Source organism: Aspergillus foveolatus (assembly GCF_047715535.1).
Source record: "Aspergillus foveolatus strain CBS 279.81 unplaced genomic scaffold BDW70scaffold_1, whole genome shotgun sequence".
Classification (NCBI taxonomy): Eukaryota; Fungi; Ascomycota; class Eurotiomycetes; order Eurotiales; family Aspergillaceae; genus Aspergillus; species Aspergillus foveolatus.
Genome location: NW_027396065.1, coordinates 1,217,958 through 1,235,886, shown reverse-complemented (window position 1 = coordinate 1,235,886; position 17,929 = coordinate 1,217,958). Strand labels below are relative to the sequence as shown.

Genomic DNA, 17,929 nt, shown 5'->3' with positions numbered 1-17,929 from the left:
TCACATTATCTCATTTGCTTCCGTTTAATTCTTATGTTATCCTGTCTTACGACCTACCTAAGGCCCTAAACGACCCCGTTGAATTAATTACGACCAAACATCTCTGAAGAGTGGAGATGCCCAAGAAAACTTAAAGAAACGCAGAGGTTATCAGGCTTCCATTCTCCTAAGTCAAAATATGCCACATGCATAAGTGTGGGTTTGTCTAGTTGTTGTCGATCCCCAGGCCAGTATCTCCATTCAATATCGTTTGATTTGAGCTTCGAGGCACAATCAACAGCAACAGAACCCTTAGATTATAAACCATTAAAATTGTGCGTCAATAATTGCACAGCGAATCCTGCCACGGGCTCCAAGCTATCTCGTACACTCCCAGATAATGCAGAGGAATGCATCAGACTGACTTAAAGATACTAGACTTCCGCTAATGTGACAACGTAATCACTGATTGATAAGGATCCCACCGGGATACTTGGATTTTAATTCAAGATAAAGCCATCGGCACAGACTATTTGAAAGACGATCCACTTTGAGAGCAGATATGATATTTTGGCCAGCTGGTTTTCACCTCTCGAGCCGTCAGACGGAAGCCACCCATTGTTAGAGATAAGGGCGCTCAGCTCACCTCAGGGAACTCTCTACTTCAAGCTAGAAGTCTAATAGAAGGTGCCGCCTGTATATCGTCTGCACAGCAGTGTTTGCCTGTCAAGAAGGATTTTGCGAGTTCGACACATACGAGTTTCGGTTGCGCCGTCGTCCGAAGGGAAGATATTGATATAACTGAACGCGACGCAAGCAGACCCTGGAGCAATGGACTTTCATAAGAATGACATTGAAAGTACTCTCTATTTTGTTCTGGGAGCCCAGCAATCGGCTCGAACTGATGGGTTTACTTGTTGGAGCCAGAGAAGTGTTCATGTTTTCGGTTGCAGGTACACCTAGCATACTTGGTGTTTGAAGCATATAGTCATGGACACAGATGATATATAACCCTTCAAGTCTCGACATCTAGTCATATTAAGTTACTAAAAGAAGGACTTGCATTTGTTGCCATTGTGCAAGGGCGTAGATACGGTTTGCATCTCTACATATAGTGCTGATGAAAGAAAAACAGTATTAATCATGTTTGTTCGACTATAAATAAAGACCTAACTGGCATTCACTGTACTTATAGCAGAGCACACAGGCATACTCTGGAATGGTGATGCCGAGCAAGGACTGCAAACACCTGTTTTCCCAGGAACGCTTCACAACACACTGGCCATCTTCTCCTCCCATCCTCCCCTTACACTTTTCCTCCTATCCATCCCTTCAGACTATCAGACCGCCAGCTTTAAACCGCCTCTAAGGTTGCACTGCATTCTTAAGCTAGATTCTTTCTGAGCAAGATGTCTGAAGCAGGATGCTGTTCCCCAGAGGACCACGTCGCTGACACGCAAGCAACCGTTAACGGCGATGGCAACGCAGACCCTGCTAGTAGCCTCCACGGCCCTGCAAAAGGTAATCTTCTATCCTCAGTTTATAGCCAGGACTGTAGAGTACAACCAGGACGAGAACCGGGGTGCTAACACGCTCATTATAAAGCTGCAATTCAGCCTAGTCAACAGGCACACACAACCACACTTTCCAGCTGCTCAAGTGAGCCCAACCTCATGTCTATCCATTATTCTGGTCAAGAGCAACCAAGTAAGTCTCTCTATCATCCAACCTGCATAGCATGTTTGCTAATCTCAGGGAAGGCATGCTACAGGACAGTAACACGTCGCTGGATACCAAAGCGCACGGCAGCCATGACACAAAACCTTCATCAAGAGGCGATGAAAATTGCATGAGCTCTTCCATCCTTCGAGTAGCTGGTTTGAGGCCTGCGGCAAATTCGTCGTCGGCAAAGGGAGTCCGGAGCAGCAGCCTTATACCCGTGCCAATTCAGAGGCGGAGCGCCGAACAGCTCGGTGCCACTTTACAGAAAAGACAGAGTGAGACTTGTTTTTCTGGTGCTCGGCTAGTTGAGAAGCCTCGTGGGCCTCGTCCTCGACCTCCATCGGAGCAGACCACTCTTCTAGTCCATGAGTTAACTGAAGGAATGGAACAGAAACCTGGGCTAACACCTCCATCCGCATCTTCTTCGACTGTCAGCAGTTGGGACTTCAGGGATATCGGCGATCCCGAGAGGCCGCCGACTGTTTTTACTGGCGAATACCGTACACGGGTGCTAGGAATTCCAGGCCATCGTTCCCCAGGGCCTACTCTAAGAATCGCTTCATCTGCCGAAGACGTGATTATGGGAGGAGCGCCTGGAGAAGCGTCAAAAAAAGTCGATACTCAATCCTCAACCCCTTCCCTGATTCAACGCCTGGCTAAGCTCTCGCCCAGCACCCCGAAGGGTACCAACAAGATCGGAGACACTGCCCTCGAATCGGTGGAAACACCAGATTCCAAGGGGAGTGGTGGCAATAGTCAAGGAAGTACTCCGTCCACCCGGAACCTTTGCCGTCCTCAGCTTTCGCTCGATAGCATTCAAAAAAGGGACATCAGTGGGAAAGAGATGTTCATTTCACGAAAGCCAGTCAACAAGCCCAGCCTGAGTAGCCTTTTTTCACCAAGTCCGAAGAGCTTGCGACCTGTGGACGAGCCTACTGTGCCGAAGATACCAGAACGGTATCACACCGATCCAGGAACAGGATTGCGCCAGGTTCCTAGCAGGATGGTTGAGTCAGAGACTCCAGTGAAGGTCGCGTCGGAGTTCAAGGACACGACCAAATCTGAACCTGAGAGCACGCCAATGCCTGTGACTGCCATTAAAGTTAGTGCAATGAGCCCACATCCTCCTCGAACTTCTTCACTTCAGGCTTTAACCAACCTCCCAATCTGTTCTGGCTCAGTGTCCAGCTCCGCTGTCACCGGGGAAGCCTCTACAGTGGCCACGAATTTGCGACGAAACGTCACATTCAATGATATCGCGCCTTTCGCTTCGCACGTGGAGCATCTGAGCCAGAGCCCTGAAAAGTCTAGGCTTTCTGAATCGAGAAGCAACCATCTTCTGGGCAGCTTCCGCAATATCTTCCGTTCTCGGAGCGGTACTGCTGAAAAGGAGCGTGTCAGAAAGGAAGATGTCGATGCACCAATCACTTCGACCGAAAACCAAGCCCCTAGCACTGAGGGGAGTGCGGCAAAACATTATCATCTCCATAACAATTTTGAAAAGGGTCTTAAACTCGAGCCGAAACACACCCGACTCTCCAGTAGAGTAAGCTGGAACAGAAGCTCCCGTAACCCTAAGAACGCGGAGTCGCCTACTACTCCAACCCCATCAGTTCCCCGTCTGCTTGCGCCTCCGCACCGCGATCCTGAGGGAAACATACCATCATTCGCCCGTCCCACAAGGTCAACCCGTATAAAGGCAAATTCCGGCTCGAAGGAACAGGCTCCAGGTACTCCGCAGGGCAATGGACGCAGATCTCATGTGCGTACAGCTTCAACTGGCAGCCCCCAACGTTTGACCCACGGGTCCAGGCGCACTACCGGTAACTTACTTATGCTCGCTACTCAGAAGAGAGCAATCCAGTCCCCATCTTCTGTATCCGGAAAGACGGTGGGGGTCTCGGATCTGTCGATCGGCTGCACACAACCAAAGAACCTGGACGCCTTCCGCGCCTGCTTGGAAACACTTTGCAAAAAGGTTGGCGAAGCACTTACCTCGCAGGAAAGGGACAGGCATCTTCGCGTAAGTCATCTGCTTGGTCATCAGTTATGTTGGTTTACTAACTATCTTTAGCTTGCCCTTAGTCTGCAACAACAGCTCGCTGACTACCAAGGCATCGAGAAGGCCGCTTTGGATACTGAGTCTTTGGCAAAAGAGAAGCTCTTGGAGAGACAAGTTGCAGAGGAAGCCCTTAACACGAGTCTAGCTGAAGTGCAGTCCCAAATTGAGATGGACTAGGTTTAGAGTCTGTCTCTCTCTTACCCCCCCTAAGAGATAGCTTACTGATTCGGATAGCGCTTACTCTCATTTCAATATACCCAAAGTTGGTTGATGCGCTCAATCCATGTTTTGAGTTAGTTTTCTCTTGTTTTGTCCTGCCCGGCAACTCTTGTCTTTGAACCCTCTGCGGGGAAGATTCATCCTTGCGCAACTTAACAAAGAAAAAAACAGAACCAAAAAGAGTTCTTTCAACAGCTACTCCCTTTAACAGCTTTGGCCGTACACTACAACTAGGCTGAGTGGCCTTGTGATACTGTGGACATACCAGTCATTCCTTGGTCGCATCTGTTTCCTCAATCCGGAACATATTCGGTGATCAGTTGCGCAATGAACTGCGAAAGTAGCAGCAGCTGGCAAACCGGAACGGAAACCGATCTTATGGGTTGGTGTTGAATTGGACTTAAATGTTTTCCTTTTGCAGTTGACTCCTTATATTGTCCTGAATTCCTAGGTCAAATGGACAAAGACCATAGCAAACCAAGAAAAAATCACAAGGGAAATGGATGTAAATTGAATGAAACATGTAGCGTGGTAGGCCGGTGGCTTAATGTTTGCCTGCGTCCAACGGTGCAGAAGTCAGGAAGCTTTCTGGTTACTTTGTGGCTTTCGATAAACATGGAGGATGTACGGCTTGGCTGTAAGTAACGAGCCACATTTAACTCGTTTAATGGATAGATTAGCGATGAGAGGGCGTGTGGCTTGCTTGAGCAATATACGACTTGATCAGAGCCTACATGAACAATGACGCAGCCATATTTAGAGGTTACTTTTCACTTTCCGACCGCCACGTCCATAGGGCAAGACGAGGCGTCCACATGTCCAGCTGTATCCATGAAGGATAAGAGTAACAAAGCCAGGAGAATGACTGCTATCTCTTCTCAGGAAGGCTCTGCTTAATCCATGCTGTCTTCTCTCCGATGCGTGGTTAGTAATCTCCATTGCCAATGTCTAAACGTGCCTGCGTTATTTGAGCGTAATTCTACAGCAACTGAAACCAACAGCGCCCTCCCAGCCTGCTCCTCATCCTCTTTCTTCACTTTGCCCATGCCCCAATCGAAGCCAAAGCAGTCAAACAAACGCAGCAACCATATCAGCCCGTCATGGGGAAAGCTCACAGGTACCAGAGGAGCTCAGTATGTCTTTACACATTCTTGGTCCTGCTCAGCAACCATCCTTCATGCGACTCCCTGTTTCGGGAGTTGCAGGATCAACAAGTATCAACACTGACCTGTGTCTAATTAGAGCAGCTCACAGTTTGGCTCCTTTCAGAGAAAGAGGAGCTTCACTTCACGGAACCCATCCACTTCCTTCAACCAGCATCAAGAGCTGGGCTCTTTCGATGCGCGCCCCAATACACGTTATGGCTTTGGCCTTCAAGCCTTTCCTCACCGTTCTCCTTTTCCTCCATATCATCACCACCATACGCACGATGCTCAACATCCTCCTCCTTATCCTCCTGCTCCTGCCTGGGGATGGCATGCTCGCCACGGCGGGCCCGCCGGCAACTCTGGGAGCGGCCTACCGCTGAGATCATTAAATACTACTCCTCCGGCCATGCCCTATGAGTTTCCGCCTCCGCAGCCGCTCTACCTTCACGTGCCTTATGCGGCAGATCGAGGCTCTGAAGGCCCGTTCAGGAGACCGGCGGATCATGGATATCAGGAATTTCAGAATAGACTGTTTCTGGACGAATATCGGTTTCCCGGTTCTCAACAGGTAAGACAACATCCCGCTCCGCTGTGCTGATTAGTGCTAAAGTGCCTCCTTCCTTAGACCTACCAGCCGCCCCATCTAGAGGGTGGTATTCAAGCTCCACTCGCACACCCTTGGGAAGGAGAGAATGCATACGAACTGGAAGGGCCGCCAGTTGCTCAGAACATTCAGCTCCGGGGAGACGCGCCGGAGTTTGTTCCAGGCTGGAAACCCTCACTCGGCGAGGAATTTGTGTCAAAGCCCAAGGAGCCCTGCTGGCTTATCGTTAGTAGTTCTTGATGGGCTGTTGGACAAGGACCTGAGGTCTTATGGCTGCTATCAGCATTCAGATTGTTGGCCAGAAATGCTGGCTGTGTTCACACATCGGATGTTCTTTGCGTGCCTTCCTCTAATGTATATTAGTGTGTTAGTATATTTTACTCGTGGGTCCTTCGCAGCTTTACCAATGCTTTTGCTTATTTATCTTCGAACCGTATGTACTTACGCAAAGTATGTCAATGTAGATGAAAATTGTAAGGAACCGGGCATAGACCTGGCCCTCGATTCTCCTCAGACACAGACTGAAGCCCAAGCTCCTCAATTCGGATCAACCGTGTGGGTCTTAAATCTTTTCTAGCAAGCACCACCGAGTTCACGCAGCACTCTTTCTCACCAACTCCTCAGCTGCGCCTCTTCTCAAGGATAAAAAAAAGGTTCTCCGGGATATTCTCTATGAATTATGGTTTAGATGTCTTAGTACCTCGACTCTTGCCCCGGAAAAGCCGTGTCGAACCGGGCATTTACAGCACGGAGTGGTCGTCAGCCCTAGCAGCCGAATCTCAGGCCAGATCAGAAACAGGGTCAGGATCTTCCTTAACCCTTTTGCGTTAAACGACATCGCCTGACGATCCACAATAGGAGCCATGGGCCGTGCTGCGGCTGCGGACTGCTGGTGTTGATGACCTTCCGTTTTTGTGTCTCAGCCGGCGACGGACCCTTTGGATAAATGGCAAATCAATAAAACGCTCGCACATGCTCAATCAGCACGAACAGGGAGAATAATGACAACGGGGGCGCAGATACCGCTGGACTTCTTTTTTTTCAGTAGTATTCAGCTGGGGACAATCGCTCGTCGAGGCCTCCCGGGCAACTCCAGAGCTTGGCTGTGCACTGCAAACTAAGCCTGCCATGATACGCTATTTGTGATCGAACCAAATTTCCAGTGTCGATCCACTGTCGGGCTTCGGCCGCATATCAAATAGCCTCGCTCTCTGGTTCATGAGTCCATTGGTAAGTGTCGACTTGCTGTACCAATTAACTGGAAATCTGTTGAATCCGCCGGTTCATCAGGCCCAAGGCTGAGGGCGGAGACTCCGCTAGTTTATGGGCGCCTGGAATCGATCGACAGGCCATACTTCTGCATTCAATAAATCGGCTCTATCTTTGCGGTGTCTGGACTGGAGCTATGATGGGCTCCTCAAATCAAATCAGAAGGAACCCATGGGGTCTTACATGCCAGCGCAGCTGTCCTGCTCGGCTGGAGGAATTCCAAGTTCGGAGCAAAGAGCGGCAAGGCGTCATTTATATGCCTAGCGTTCACCGTGGAGAAGGGCTTATATATTCAAAGGTATCGCCCATTCGCGCACGATCTAACTTTCGAGGTGATCAGGTTGGCTCTCGGTCGCGTCATCTTCATGGGTTTTCTACGCCGTCGCTTGGTGTTGCAGGCCCTCCTGCTCACCATAATATTCTCTGCCTATGCCTACGGTGCAAATGTGAAAACAACAGGGCAAACGGTTTCTTTCCAAGTCAATTTAACATGGAGCGATTATCAGCCTGCTGGGATTCCCCGAAAGATGATCCTGGCTAACGGCCAGTTCCCAGCGCCGGCGTTGAGATTGAAGCAGGGGGATGATGTCGAATTCTTGGTCAACAATGAGATGCCTTTCCCCACTACTGTTCACTTTCATGGTAACCTCTCCTGTGTACAATCCATTTTAAAGAATCGTTAGGGAACTGACACAGTGTACCAGGCATTGAGCAGCAGGGTACCCCCTGGTCCGACGGTGTTCCCGGCCTTTCGCAGCGGCCCATTCCTCCCGGTGAATCGTTCCTTTATAAATGGCGAGCAACGAACTATGGAAGCTACTTTTACCACGCTCACAGCCGGGGTCAGCAGGAAGATGGACTTTACGGAGCGATTCATATTCTGGCTGACGATTCGATTGAAAGACCATTTGCTTTGATATCTGAGAATGAACAGGAGATTCAGTCTATGAGAAAGGCTGAGAGCGAATCTATCGCTATTATGCTGTCGGATATGCGCAGACTCACCTCAGCGGAAATCTGGGATGCTGAAAAGGCCATGGGGCGTGATGCGCTGTGTGCAAATGCTTTGCTGGTGAACGGCAAGGGGTCCGTGACCTGCCTAGGACAGCAGACCATTGATGAATACACCTCCGTTGCGCAGAGGGGTGTTTTGGGAAATCAGAGCTTGACTGACATAGGGTATGGTCAACGTGCGAAAGAATATATGATAGCTAGCTTCAGTCGCGGCTGATACTTTCGCAGATGTCTTCCGCCAGACAACCTTTTGGCGCAGGGTCCTTGGTCACACAACCTCAGCGCCATTCCTCCGACGGTATTTTCTGATTGTATCCCAAGCCATGGCCTAACAGAACGGTTCTACCCGGACGCTACCAATGGATACGCCAGCTTCGATCTGATTAGTGCGGCGTTCGTATCGACGATCACCTTTTCAATTGATGAGCATCCCATGTATGTCTATGCTATCGACGGAAGTTACATCAACCCCATCGAAGCCGACGGAATCACCATAACCAACGGAGCTAGGTATTCAGTGCTAGTGAAGCTCGACAAGCCAAGAGGGGACTACACAATTCGCGTGGCAAACACGGGTCTCAACCAAATATTGCATGGCAATGCGCTGATGACCTACCATAACGGATATGGCCCAATTCAACAACACCCATCAACTCCATCTATAGACCTCGTTGGTACACCTACATCAAATCACACCCTGTTGGACGAATCTATGATTATCCCGTTCACAGCCCAAGACGTGAGTCAAGTAGATGTCGCTCAAACACTTACCTTGACGCTCGAGCGCTACAATGCTTCGTACGCCTGGACTATGGGAGACTCAAGCTTTCCTCTACAGTTAGAAGAAGAATCACCGCTCCTGTTCTACCCCCAAACAGGACCCAGGAACTTCACTGCTGCCACTAAGAATGGCACATGGGTCGACGTGGTCTTTGACGTTGCGAACGCCATCCAGCCCCCTCACCCTATCCACAAACACTCTAATAAATTTTACGTTCTCGGCGGAGGCAATGGAAAATGGAACTACACCTCCGTGGCCGAAGCAGCAAAGCATATGCCTGAGAGCTTTAACTTCGAAACACCCCAGATTCGAGATACCTTCGCCACTCTTCCTGCTGCTACTGGTCCGACATGGTTGGCCCTTAGGTACCATGTCGTCAACCCTGGCCCGTTCCTGTTGCATTGCCACATTCAAGTTCACCAAAGCGGAGGTATGGCGTTGGCTCTGCTAGACGGAATTGATAAATGGCCTGAAATTCCGGAGGAATATCAGCTTGCGTGATCTGAGGAAGTATCCGAACAGGAGGATGCTCGTTACTGAAGCCGAGGTATCACACCTCGCTGAGTAACAAGTATCACAGCTGTATAAAGCGGATTTGGTCAATTTGTTGTACATTCTAGTAATTAGCAATATATTTATAATTATTCTACCATTGAGTCAAACACTGCTCTTTCACTTTTCCACCTGATAGGTTTTGCTCCTTAAGATTCCTATTGTTCTAAAACCAACCTAGATAATGCCTGATCTACAAGCTTGTCGATAGCCTGTTTGTACCAGGTTGCACCGTCGCGAATCTTTCTCCACTACAACCTATATTTGTAGAGTCCTCCATGGGCGTGTCTTCTAATGGTATTCTCCCCTTTTAGCTACTTTCAGTCGAAAGAAGGACTCGAGCCAGAGCGGACAGTTCAAGTCAACTTGAACCGCGGAAAAGGGGCATCATTGCAAGAGTCCCTCTCGTCTACTGCAGCGCCAAGTTTTCTTCAATAGAAATGAACGCGAAACTCCGGCTTATTAGGAGGATGGAGTATTCTGTACGTAGAGCGGGGAGACCTCGACCAAGAATGGTTGACCTGGGTATGGATACAGACTGGATAGCGCTAAGTGTAGATCTTCTCCGCTTGACTATACAGCGGTGATATAGGCGGTGGAAAATATTGCCGGACTATTGCCCGTGGCGGCGTGGCCCCGTGCTTTGATACCCCTGACCTGACCCAGAGTCTCGGACACCTCCTGAATCTGGGGTTACCGCGATTGAGGCGGGGTAACTCAACGAGGTTACAGCGCACGAGTCAGCAGTAAGACGCATCAGTACTACACAGAAATAATCCAGGCGATTAGGCTGGATATCGAAAGAAGGCTCGAGTTCTCAACCTCGGATGTGAACGCAGTCCGCGCTATCCCCGCACTAGTTGACAGCTACCTGATTTCCGGGGGCCGCGTTCGCACTGCTTACCCTTTCCTGCTTCTTTCCTCTACTGTCCCTGCCGCCGTGTTATTCGCATTCAAGCTACAAAATAAAAATTTACTTCTCACGCGGCGGCGCTCGCGCAAGGCCCCGCCGAACCGGATCAGTTCAAGATGGTCTTCTGCGGTAAACCGAGTAAAGGTTGTGGCGAATGCCGATCTCGCAAGATCCGGTGCGATCAAGGCCGACCTAGCTGCACGCAGTGCGCTAAGGGAAACCGGGCCTGTCCTGGCTACCGAGATGAGTTGTCACTTATGTTTCGCGATGAAAGTCAACAGGTTGTACGCAAGGCAAGGGGTGGCACGTCAGGGAGGCGGACAAAGAAAATGACAGGCGCCTCGAAGAAGAAGGAATATGCCGTGGCCGCGTCCAACAAGAAATCCCCCGGCGGCGTGTCAGAGTCACACAGCAACAGCAGCCTCAGTCCGGATGAGTCCTTATTTGTCGGAAAGGCGGGTACGCCGACACAGTCGTCACCGTCGGCACCGTCGGTGTATACTGCGAGTGACATCATCGACTTCAATGATATTGAAGAGGTGAAACTCATCAATGAGGAACAACTTCAAATCCAGCAACTCGCGCACGAGCCCTGGAATGCACAGCCGTCTTGGCAGCTGACGGTAAATGAAGCCGTCAGCTACTTCCTCTGGCATAATGTGTGGCCTGGAGAGATGTTTATGGTGAATTTCGAGCTCAAGTCACCCGGTCATCCCAGTGCTACTTTGAGCGAACAGGCGCAGATGGCTGCGCTTGTCTCTGTGGGGACGGCCATGATTGCACGTGTGCGGCGAACGCCAGACTTGGATAGGGTTGCTGCGGAGAAATATGAACTTGCAACCACGCTGCTTCTGCGGGCAATGGCCAACGACAAGGAATCAAGAGCTAATGCAACCTTATCAGCAGTTTTGTTGATGGCTATTTACGAAGTATGACTTGTCATCCACTCATGACTGTCTGTGCTAACATGACTCAGGTGATCACTAGCCGTTCTATAAAGAGTATCGAAAAGTGGACGATGCATATAATAGGAGCAACCGGGTTACTCCAGTTACGAGGACCGGAACACCTTCAGAGCGAGGAAGGCCTCAAGCTCTTTGTTCAGTTGAGATTTCAGATCGTATGTTACCCAAAGTCTATAAAGAGTGCTAGGCTAACAGTGAGAAGATCATCAGCTGTCTCCAAAGAGGGATACATGTGCCAAAGGACCTCCTGGAATGCAGCAAGATTGCGATGTACTTACGACCACAAATAGACGCCTACTGCGATCGACTAATAGTCATAGCCGGGAAACTCTCGAACCTGCGAGCAGACCTTATCCGAACAAAGACCATGACAGACCCAAATGAAACGTTGTCCGCCGCGTACGCTATAGAAGCAGAATTGCTGGCTTGGGTCGCGGCTGGCCCACCTGATTTCTTATACACAACATATGAGTGTTCTTCACTTGATGAATGGGTTAGGATGTTTGGCAATAAACCTTTTCCTTACAACAATCAATACCACGTGTACCGCGATCTCTGGATTTGTCATACGTGGAATCAATATAGGTGTGCACGGATTATTGTCTGCGAAATCATCCTGAGTTGTTTTCGCCGGCTTTCGGCCTCCTCTCCGACAATGGCTATGTCCAAGGAGCTACAGAGTCATTGCGCCCGGATCCGCAATGTTACGCGTGAATTAGCAAGTGACATTTGCGCCAGTGCTGCGTACCACCTCGGTGTAGAGGGCTCCACCGCATCCGAGTTCACCGTCCCCACGAATTATTGCTATGTCGGTGGAATGCTCCTCCTATGGCCGTTGACGCTCGCTGGGGGCTCAGAACCGATCGATCATCCACTTCGCAAGTGGACCCGGGACTGTCTGCGGCTCATCGGGCAAAGCATTGGCATTGACCAAGCTTTGGCTCTCGTCGATGTTCTAGAAACAGAGGCAGGGGTGTTTGAGGGGCTGGAGGAGACAGAATCTGGAGTCATTTTCCCGACAGGGGGCGACGCGAGCGCCTTCAATCAGGTATTGATCCCGACGTGGAACGTTTAATCAGCTACATAGCATATCAAGTTTACATTCGAATATACCCTGGATTGGAATATGGGGGCCGGGGGCTGTGTATGGAGTTATGTCACGGGATTTAGCGTCGGGCTGGGGCGTACATATATGAATGATGGATGAATATACATATTTTCGGAGTTGGTATACTGCATAGGTCAAATGCATTCAGTTTCAAGGTTGAATCCTTGTGACACAAACGATTCTCATGTTTCTATATCATATGCAGAGTACAGAACGTTAAGGCTGACTCTTGCAGGGCATGCCGCAGTTCCGAGACTCCGCCCCAATTCAGCCTCGTACGACCAAGTATGGAACTAAACCATATTCACTCTCACAGCCTTAATCACACCTTCATAGAGTTTGGCAAAGAGATTCTGACTCCATTATTATGGATCTATTGGCATAGGTCTTGGCCTTGCATCAAGTGAACCAGTCTTTCGCATTCAACAGAAAGCGCCAGATAATGCCTTGCGAGCGCCTTGCCTTCGAGTACTGTTAGGCTTGGGTATATATACGGAGTAAGCTGGTGCACAGAGTAAGAATGGTAGCCTAAGGCAGGAGTATAGTAAACTTCAAGTGACCGGAACCAGAGTGCAGTGTGAGTCAAGAGACGGTCCATTGCACAACCACCTTACGTATTTTCTTTACTCCCTCAATGTCTCTACTGCGAAGACTCTTCTCTTCATCTTTCATCCTCTTATCTGGCCACTCTCCATCTAACAACCGCTCGCAAACAACATACCAGAGCTCCAACACAACCATGGGCAATTGCCACTCTGCTCAAGATCACCAGCACACGGTCCCTGCACAGCGCAAGTCTGTCGGCTCCAGACCCCGGCACTCTTACGTGCAGCCCATGCAGCCCTATCTGGCCCTGAACCATGACCAGCCAACTCGAGACTCTGGCGTCGACGTCTGGTCACCACCACCTTACTCTAGCATAACACCTCCGGCACCAGCAGCAAACAGCTCGAGCCCAACGGGCGCCACTTCCGACACCGCACACTCCTTTCTCAGCGCCTTCGACACGGTCTTTCTCGTCGATGACAGTACCAGCATGCATGGCAAACGCTGGCGAGAAGCCGAAGACGCCATCGCCGCCATCGCACCGATCTGTACACATTATGATGCCGATGGCATAGACATCTACTTCCTCAACCACCGCAACCACTCGCGCTCTGGTTTCGAAGGCTATCCTGCAGGCGGTTATAAAAACGTCACCGACGCCCCCGGTGTCCGCGAAACCTTCAAATCCGTCTCCCCCAGCGGCGCAACGCCCGTCGGAACGCGCCTGCATCAGATCCTCACACCTTACCTGCGTGATCTCAAGCGGCTTGCCTCTCAGGGCCGTGAGTCGGAGCTTAAGCCGCTTAACATCATTGTCATCACCGACGGCGCGTTTACCGATGATGCGGAGAGCGTGATTATTCGTGCTGCGCGGCAGCTGGATGACCCTAGTATACAGGCTGTGCCGTGGCAGGTGGGTATTCAGTTCTTCCAGGTCGGCGACGATCAGCAGGCGAAGGAGTACTTGCAGGCCTTGGACGATGAGCTTGTCAGAAGGCGTAGTTACGAGGGCATGAGGGACATTGTCGATACGGTGCCGTGGAAGGGGGGTAGAGGCACCGTGCTGAATGCGGACGGAATTCTCAAGTGTGTATTGGGCGCGGTGAACAAGAAGTACGACAACAGGGAGGCATCACATTGATTTGGTTTCTTGGATTTTTAGCCTACCTACGCTCCCGTTAAATTCGGTGTGTTTAGGCGGCGGTCTGAATCGTTTATTTGATGGCGGCATCAGGAGGTTCTTTGCATTTGATTCCCGGCTTGAGGATCCTTTGCCACAGTAGGCGCTGGCTGCCTGAAACATACGGCAGACAAAGGAGAAGGCATACTTTAGCTCGACGTCCCTGACACTGATCCTCAAACAAGATGACACCTGAAACAATAAATCCAACTAGTCTAGTTTCTTGGTATACTCCCAATATTATGATCTCACTGGACCAAGAATTAGCCGATTAATTTAGCACCGGATCCTGGTGAACATCATTGGCAGTTTCGAAAATTCTCCTTGTCTGTGGGGAGGAACGATCTTCGGCCAGTCCGAGCGTCGTTCGTCAGTCTCAGCTGCTCAGTCTGGTTTGTTTGATGAACAGCTGCAGATACGGCCCATCCTGGGGAAAGGAGAGCCCTATTCTATCTCTAGTTCACCCTGGAAACGTCGCATAGTCATGGACAGGACGACGCAAGGATCAGAGGGATATTTTATTGTGATATCCACTCCCCACTATGAAGTCTGTAAGCGCCCTGCTAGTTCACCCGACCACACCCCTTTGGGTCCAGTTTTGGCCAAACCATGTGCAGCGGCAGCGATCTCGCTATTTGGCTAGCTTCTGCTTCAGCTTGGTTCCCGACAACCACGCTGCGAAGATCAGATGGATCGAATCGAGTCTCTCAATTGAGACCAGCTTCTGGTCTCCCCCTGACGAATGATGACCCAATTCCCCGGCCCACTGTCTTTCGGTCGCTGTTCGTTGCCGATGATCGATCCTCTCTGATTTTCCTCCGCCAAGTCCGATCGCTGATCAACAGTTATAACTCGACCTCGTCGCTCAACTCCCGGCGCTGCCACGTATGAACGCCTTGCGTATCGACTCTCGACTGTCAACTGTTTCGAGACCTTCCTTTCTTCGGCCCCTGCATCAGACGCTGACACCTATCGTCATCCTCCAATCGCCTGCTCTCTCCCTGTGCCTTATCTGCAGCGTCGGCGCTTGCAGACAGCCTTCGCGGCCTCACCATTGGCTCTCAGCTCTCTCGACCTAATATCAGGGTTCTCCAATTTCAAACCCCTGCGTCAGCGCGGCTACTGAGGCATTGACGTTCAGAACTCCCGCCGCGATCCTCAGTCTCGGATCGTTCTGGCCCGTTTCGTTAGCGTTGGTGTTTGTTGTTATTTTGGTCTGGAACGGTGCGCAGGTGCTGTGTCGCAGGCCTATATCTGTCTCTTGCGCGCGTCTGAGAGCTGAGTGTCTTTTAACAGCCTTCTTTCCAGTCTCTCGGAACTCGCTCCTTTGACAAGGCTGATTTTCTAGCCGTCGAGGCGTTCTTTTCCTTCTCTTTTCTTGTCGCTTTCATTCACTTCTCCTTCCGGGCTGGTCCTGGAAAGACAACACTCCTTTTGAGTTGGGTTGACATTGCGCTTTTGATTGCGGTTGCGTGCACTCGCTCTTTCATTCGCAATACAATTGCGCTCTCTTGAGACTTTGATACGGGATCACTACTTCGGCATTCTATTTCTTAATTATAGATTCACCGGCCATGACTTCTACCACATTGATGACGTTCTTGCTGTAAGTGTGTCCAGACTTGTTGGATTGCAATGTTGCTAACCCTTGACATAGCTGCACGAGCCCAAACGTCCGCTCGGTCACATTGCTGGGCTCCTGGGATAATTTCTCGAAACCATATGTAATGGAAAGGGATAAGCGCGTCGGTGCTGGTCATTGGCGCGGATGTCATACATTCACAAACATAACTTGCGACGGATTGGTAAACAACACCGTTTCGGCGCGCTCCGGTGGCCTGAAGATGGGGGCTACCTATTGGTACTATGTGAGTACTCCAGAAATCTCTACTAAGTGCAATGATCTAATAATATTGTTAGTATCTTCTTGATGACGATGTCGAATACTATAACGAGGCCGAACCGATGACGACGCACTGTCCGTTCTTACCGGGCCAGCCGGTTAATGTCCTCCAGGTTCCCATCATTCTCCCCGATACACATCTCAACCGCACACGAGCGAGGAGCCCGAGCGCTCAGAGGACAATGCAAACTATGAATCCTGAGGACAAATATATGAATCCTCGAGAGCCTCCAAAGCCCAAGCTTCGCCTCCGCACCTCCCCACCACTTCTACAGACACACTCCCCGAACTGGCCTTTTAGTACCTCTCCTCTGGGCGCGAGCACAAGTGGAGGTGCGGCTCAACCCGGTCATAGCACGCAGAAAGTCAAGCATCCTCGTGATGAAGTGAAGGCTTCTCGCTCTGTGTCTCCACCGAGATCAAAGGGCCTACGCGCCGCCTTTCGCCAATGGAATACCTCTACGTCGAGTTTTTCACCAACAGATGATCAATATGGAGGCTTCGAACGTCAAGCCAGAGTTCACGCGCACCTCCGTCCCCCAATCGATGACCGCTATCATGTTAGAAGTCAGTCAAATGACAGCTACATGCGATCTCCTTCTATGGGCAATTTACCTGAGCGCCACGGTGAGGACGGCCTTCCGTTCCGACGTCCTATATCCGCAGGAACCCATGGCTCAGGGTCTCTATCTATTCAAGAACGACGTGCACTAAACACGAAATCCCCGCATGACTCCACACCAAGAATCCCTCTGACTTTGCGACCGAGGCAGCCGTGGGTTGCTACCGTCAATGCCAGCGACCACTCCATGCGTTCGCCTTTCATGAGAAGGCCACTTTCTACTCCTTCCACGCCTTCTATGCTTCGACGCCCATCTGACGACTTGCCGTCTCATAAAGAATCCATGACACCTACCCCAGTGGCCGTCATGAATAAGAGGCTTCCCACGCTGCCAAACTCTCCTTCCTCGGTTATGGATGAGGCACTTCGTGATCTCGACGAAAAAGAGAGGGCATTGGACATGGAGGCTCTGGCTAGCCATTTCTCTAATTTCACCGAGCCTGAGTCTGTAGATGGCGACGGCCCATGCGAAAAAAGCCGTTTCTCCGAATGGAGCACTGATACTGATATGGTTTCGCCGGAGTCTGTAACGTCGTGCTTGACGTTCAACGAGAAAGAGGGGTCACCAAATGTCCCAGCAATTGGGCTCTCAGAGCTGTCCGACGCCTCCACGGACAATGCCCCCAGCGACCCGAATACCCCACACCTGACCGTGGGCTCGAAATCTCCCGCTCACCTTGAGGACTCTCCACGAATGGAGCTCCCTGTCCCGCGCCTTACAATCGCTTTATCTCCATCAGAGCTCAACATCCCGGGGCTTTGTATGGACGAGGAAGACGAGGAACTTCTCGAGAGTAATCCCAAGCGCCATGCGGCGTTTTTTGGAGCCATGGAGTTGAAAGGCCTTGGCTTAACGAGCCCCCCGGCGACGACACTTCAGTTTCCTGAGGGCGTCCAGGATGCGAGTCCTGACAGGAATATAACCCCTACGAATGATCCCAGCCGTTACAGCGTGCTCTTGTCCCAGTCTGCTACGATGAAGGAGATGATCGATGAATTGAGCTACTTGAAAAACATGATTCAATCTGGGTCTGCGCCGGATCTTACTGAAGATTAGCACTGAGGTATTTTTATTTTTGGTCAGCATTGTAAACTTAATAGCGTTGATAGGTATAGCGTGGCATTAGAGCGGGATTTTTAATATGTTTGTAAGTTTAGCGCACCGTATTCTTCAATGATAGAACGAGTTAAACATGGTAAAATTTTGACAAAACTATAATCAATCTCCTAATCAACAATGATCAACAAAGAAAAAAATGTACAGTAAGATTCTAGATTCATTCCGAAGCGTAGAGAACAGTTTGGCCTACGAAGTACACACCCACCGCCAAGAATCCCAGTT

At 50.4% G+C, this 17,929-nt stretch overlaps 6 protein-coding genes across 6 annotated transcripts; all 6 read left to right on the top strand.

The window, feature by feature from the left end:
• Nucleotides 1–1,388: 1,388 nt before the first annotated feature.
• BDW70DRAFT_165630 (uncharacterized protein) lies at nt 1,389–3,940 on the top strand (the record flags this gene model as incomplete). The annotated part of the gene is made up of 4 exons (XM_073741790.1): nt 1,389–1,500; nt 1,538–1,686; nt 1,751–3,724; nt 3,776–3,940. The coding sequence occupies 4 exons, from the start codon at nt 1,389–1,391 to the stop codon at nt 3,938–3,940; spliced, it is 2,400 nt and encodes a 799-aa protein (XP_073601360.1).
• Nucleotides 3,941–5,536: 1,596 nt separating this feature from the next.
• On the top strand, nt 5,537–5,974 carry BDW70DRAFT_155215 (uncharacterized protein; the record flags this gene model as incomplete). The annotated part of the gene is made up of 2 exons (XM_073740004.1): nt 5,537–5,698; nt 5,756–5,974. 2 exons carry the CDS (start codon nt 5,537–5,539, stop codon nt 5,972–5,974), a joined length of 381 nt encoding a protein of 126 aa, XP_073601359.1.
• A 1,394-nt stretch (nt 5,975–7,368) lies between these two features.
• On the top strand, nt 7,369–9,299 carry BDW70DRAFT_165629 (multicopper oxidase; the record flags this gene model as incomplete). The annotated part of the gene is made up of 3 exons (XM_073741789.1): nt 7,369–7,645; nt 7,708–8,182; nt 8,246–9,299. 3 exons carry the CDS (start codon nt 7,369–7,371, stop codon nt 9,297–9,299), a joined length of 1,806 nt encoding a protein of 601 aa, XP_073601358.1.
• A 1,043-nt stretch (nt 9,300–10,342) lies between these two features.
• On the top strand, nt 10,343–12,399 carry BDW70DRAFT_165627 (Zn(II)2Cys6 transcription factor). Its single transcript, XM_073741788.1, has 3 exons — nt 10,343–11,192; nt 11,240–11,383; nt 11,431–12,399. The coding sequence occupies exons 1-3, from the start codon at nt 10,380–10,382 to the stop codon at nt 12,301–12,303; spliced, it is 1,830 nt and encodes a 609-aa protein (XP_073601357.1). The 5' UTR covers nt 10,343–10,379; the 3' UTR covers nt 12,304–12,399.
• A 403-nt stretch (nt 12,400–12,802) lies between these two features.
• Nucleotides 12,803–14,065, top strand: BDW70DRAFT_126199 (uncharacterized protein). The gene has a single exon (XM_073735051.1). The coding sequence runs from the start codon at nt 12,971–12,973 to the stop codon at nt 14,021–14,023; it is 1,053 nt and encodes a 350-aa protein (XP_073601356.1). The 5' UTR covers nt 12,803–12,970; the 3' UTR covers nt 14,024–14,065.
• A 1,324-nt stretch (nt 14,066–15,389) lies between these two features.
• On the top strand, nt 15,390–17,780 carry BDW70DRAFT_5253 (uncharacterized protein). The gene is made up of 3 exons (XM_073744195.1): nt 15,390–15,668; nt 15,720–15,930; nt 15,983–17,780. The coding sequence occupies exons 1-3, from the start codon at nt 15,637–15,639 to the stop codon at nt 17,642–17,644; spliced, it is 1,905 nt and encodes a 634-aa protein (XP_073601355.1). The 5' UTR covers nt 15,390–15,636; the 3' UTR covers nt 17,645–17,780.
• The last annotated feature ends 149 nt before the right edge of the window (nt 17,781–17,929 follow it).

Coding starts and splice junctions, on each gene's coding strand:
- BDW70DRAFT_165627 (XM_073741788.1), top strand. CDS start 10,380: ATGGTCTTCTGCGGTAAACCGAGTAAAGGTTGTGGCGAATGCCGATCT. Junction 11,193..11,239: donor TGTTGATGGCTATTTACGAA/GTATGACTTGTC, acceptor AACATGACTCAG/GTGATCACTAGCCGTTCTAT. Junction 11,384..11,430: donor TTCAGTTGAGATTTCAGATC/GTATGTTACCCA, acceptor AACAGTGAGAAG/ATCATCAGCTGTCTCCAAAG.
- BDW70DRAFT_126199 (XM_073735051.1), top strand. CDS start 12,971: ATGTCTCTACTGCGAAGACTCTTCTCTTCATCTTTCATCCTCTTATCT.
- BDW70DRAFT_5253 (XM_073744195.1), top strand. CDS start 15,637: ATGACTTCTACCACATTGATGACGTTCTTGCT. Junction 15,669..15,719: donor ACATTGATGACGTTCTTGCT/GTAAGTGTGTCC, acceptor CCCTTGACATAG/CTGCACGAGCCCAAACGTCC. Junction 15,931..15,982: donor GGGCTACCTATTGGTACTAT/GTGAGTACTCCA, acceptor TAATATTGTTAG/TATCTTCTTGATGACGATGT.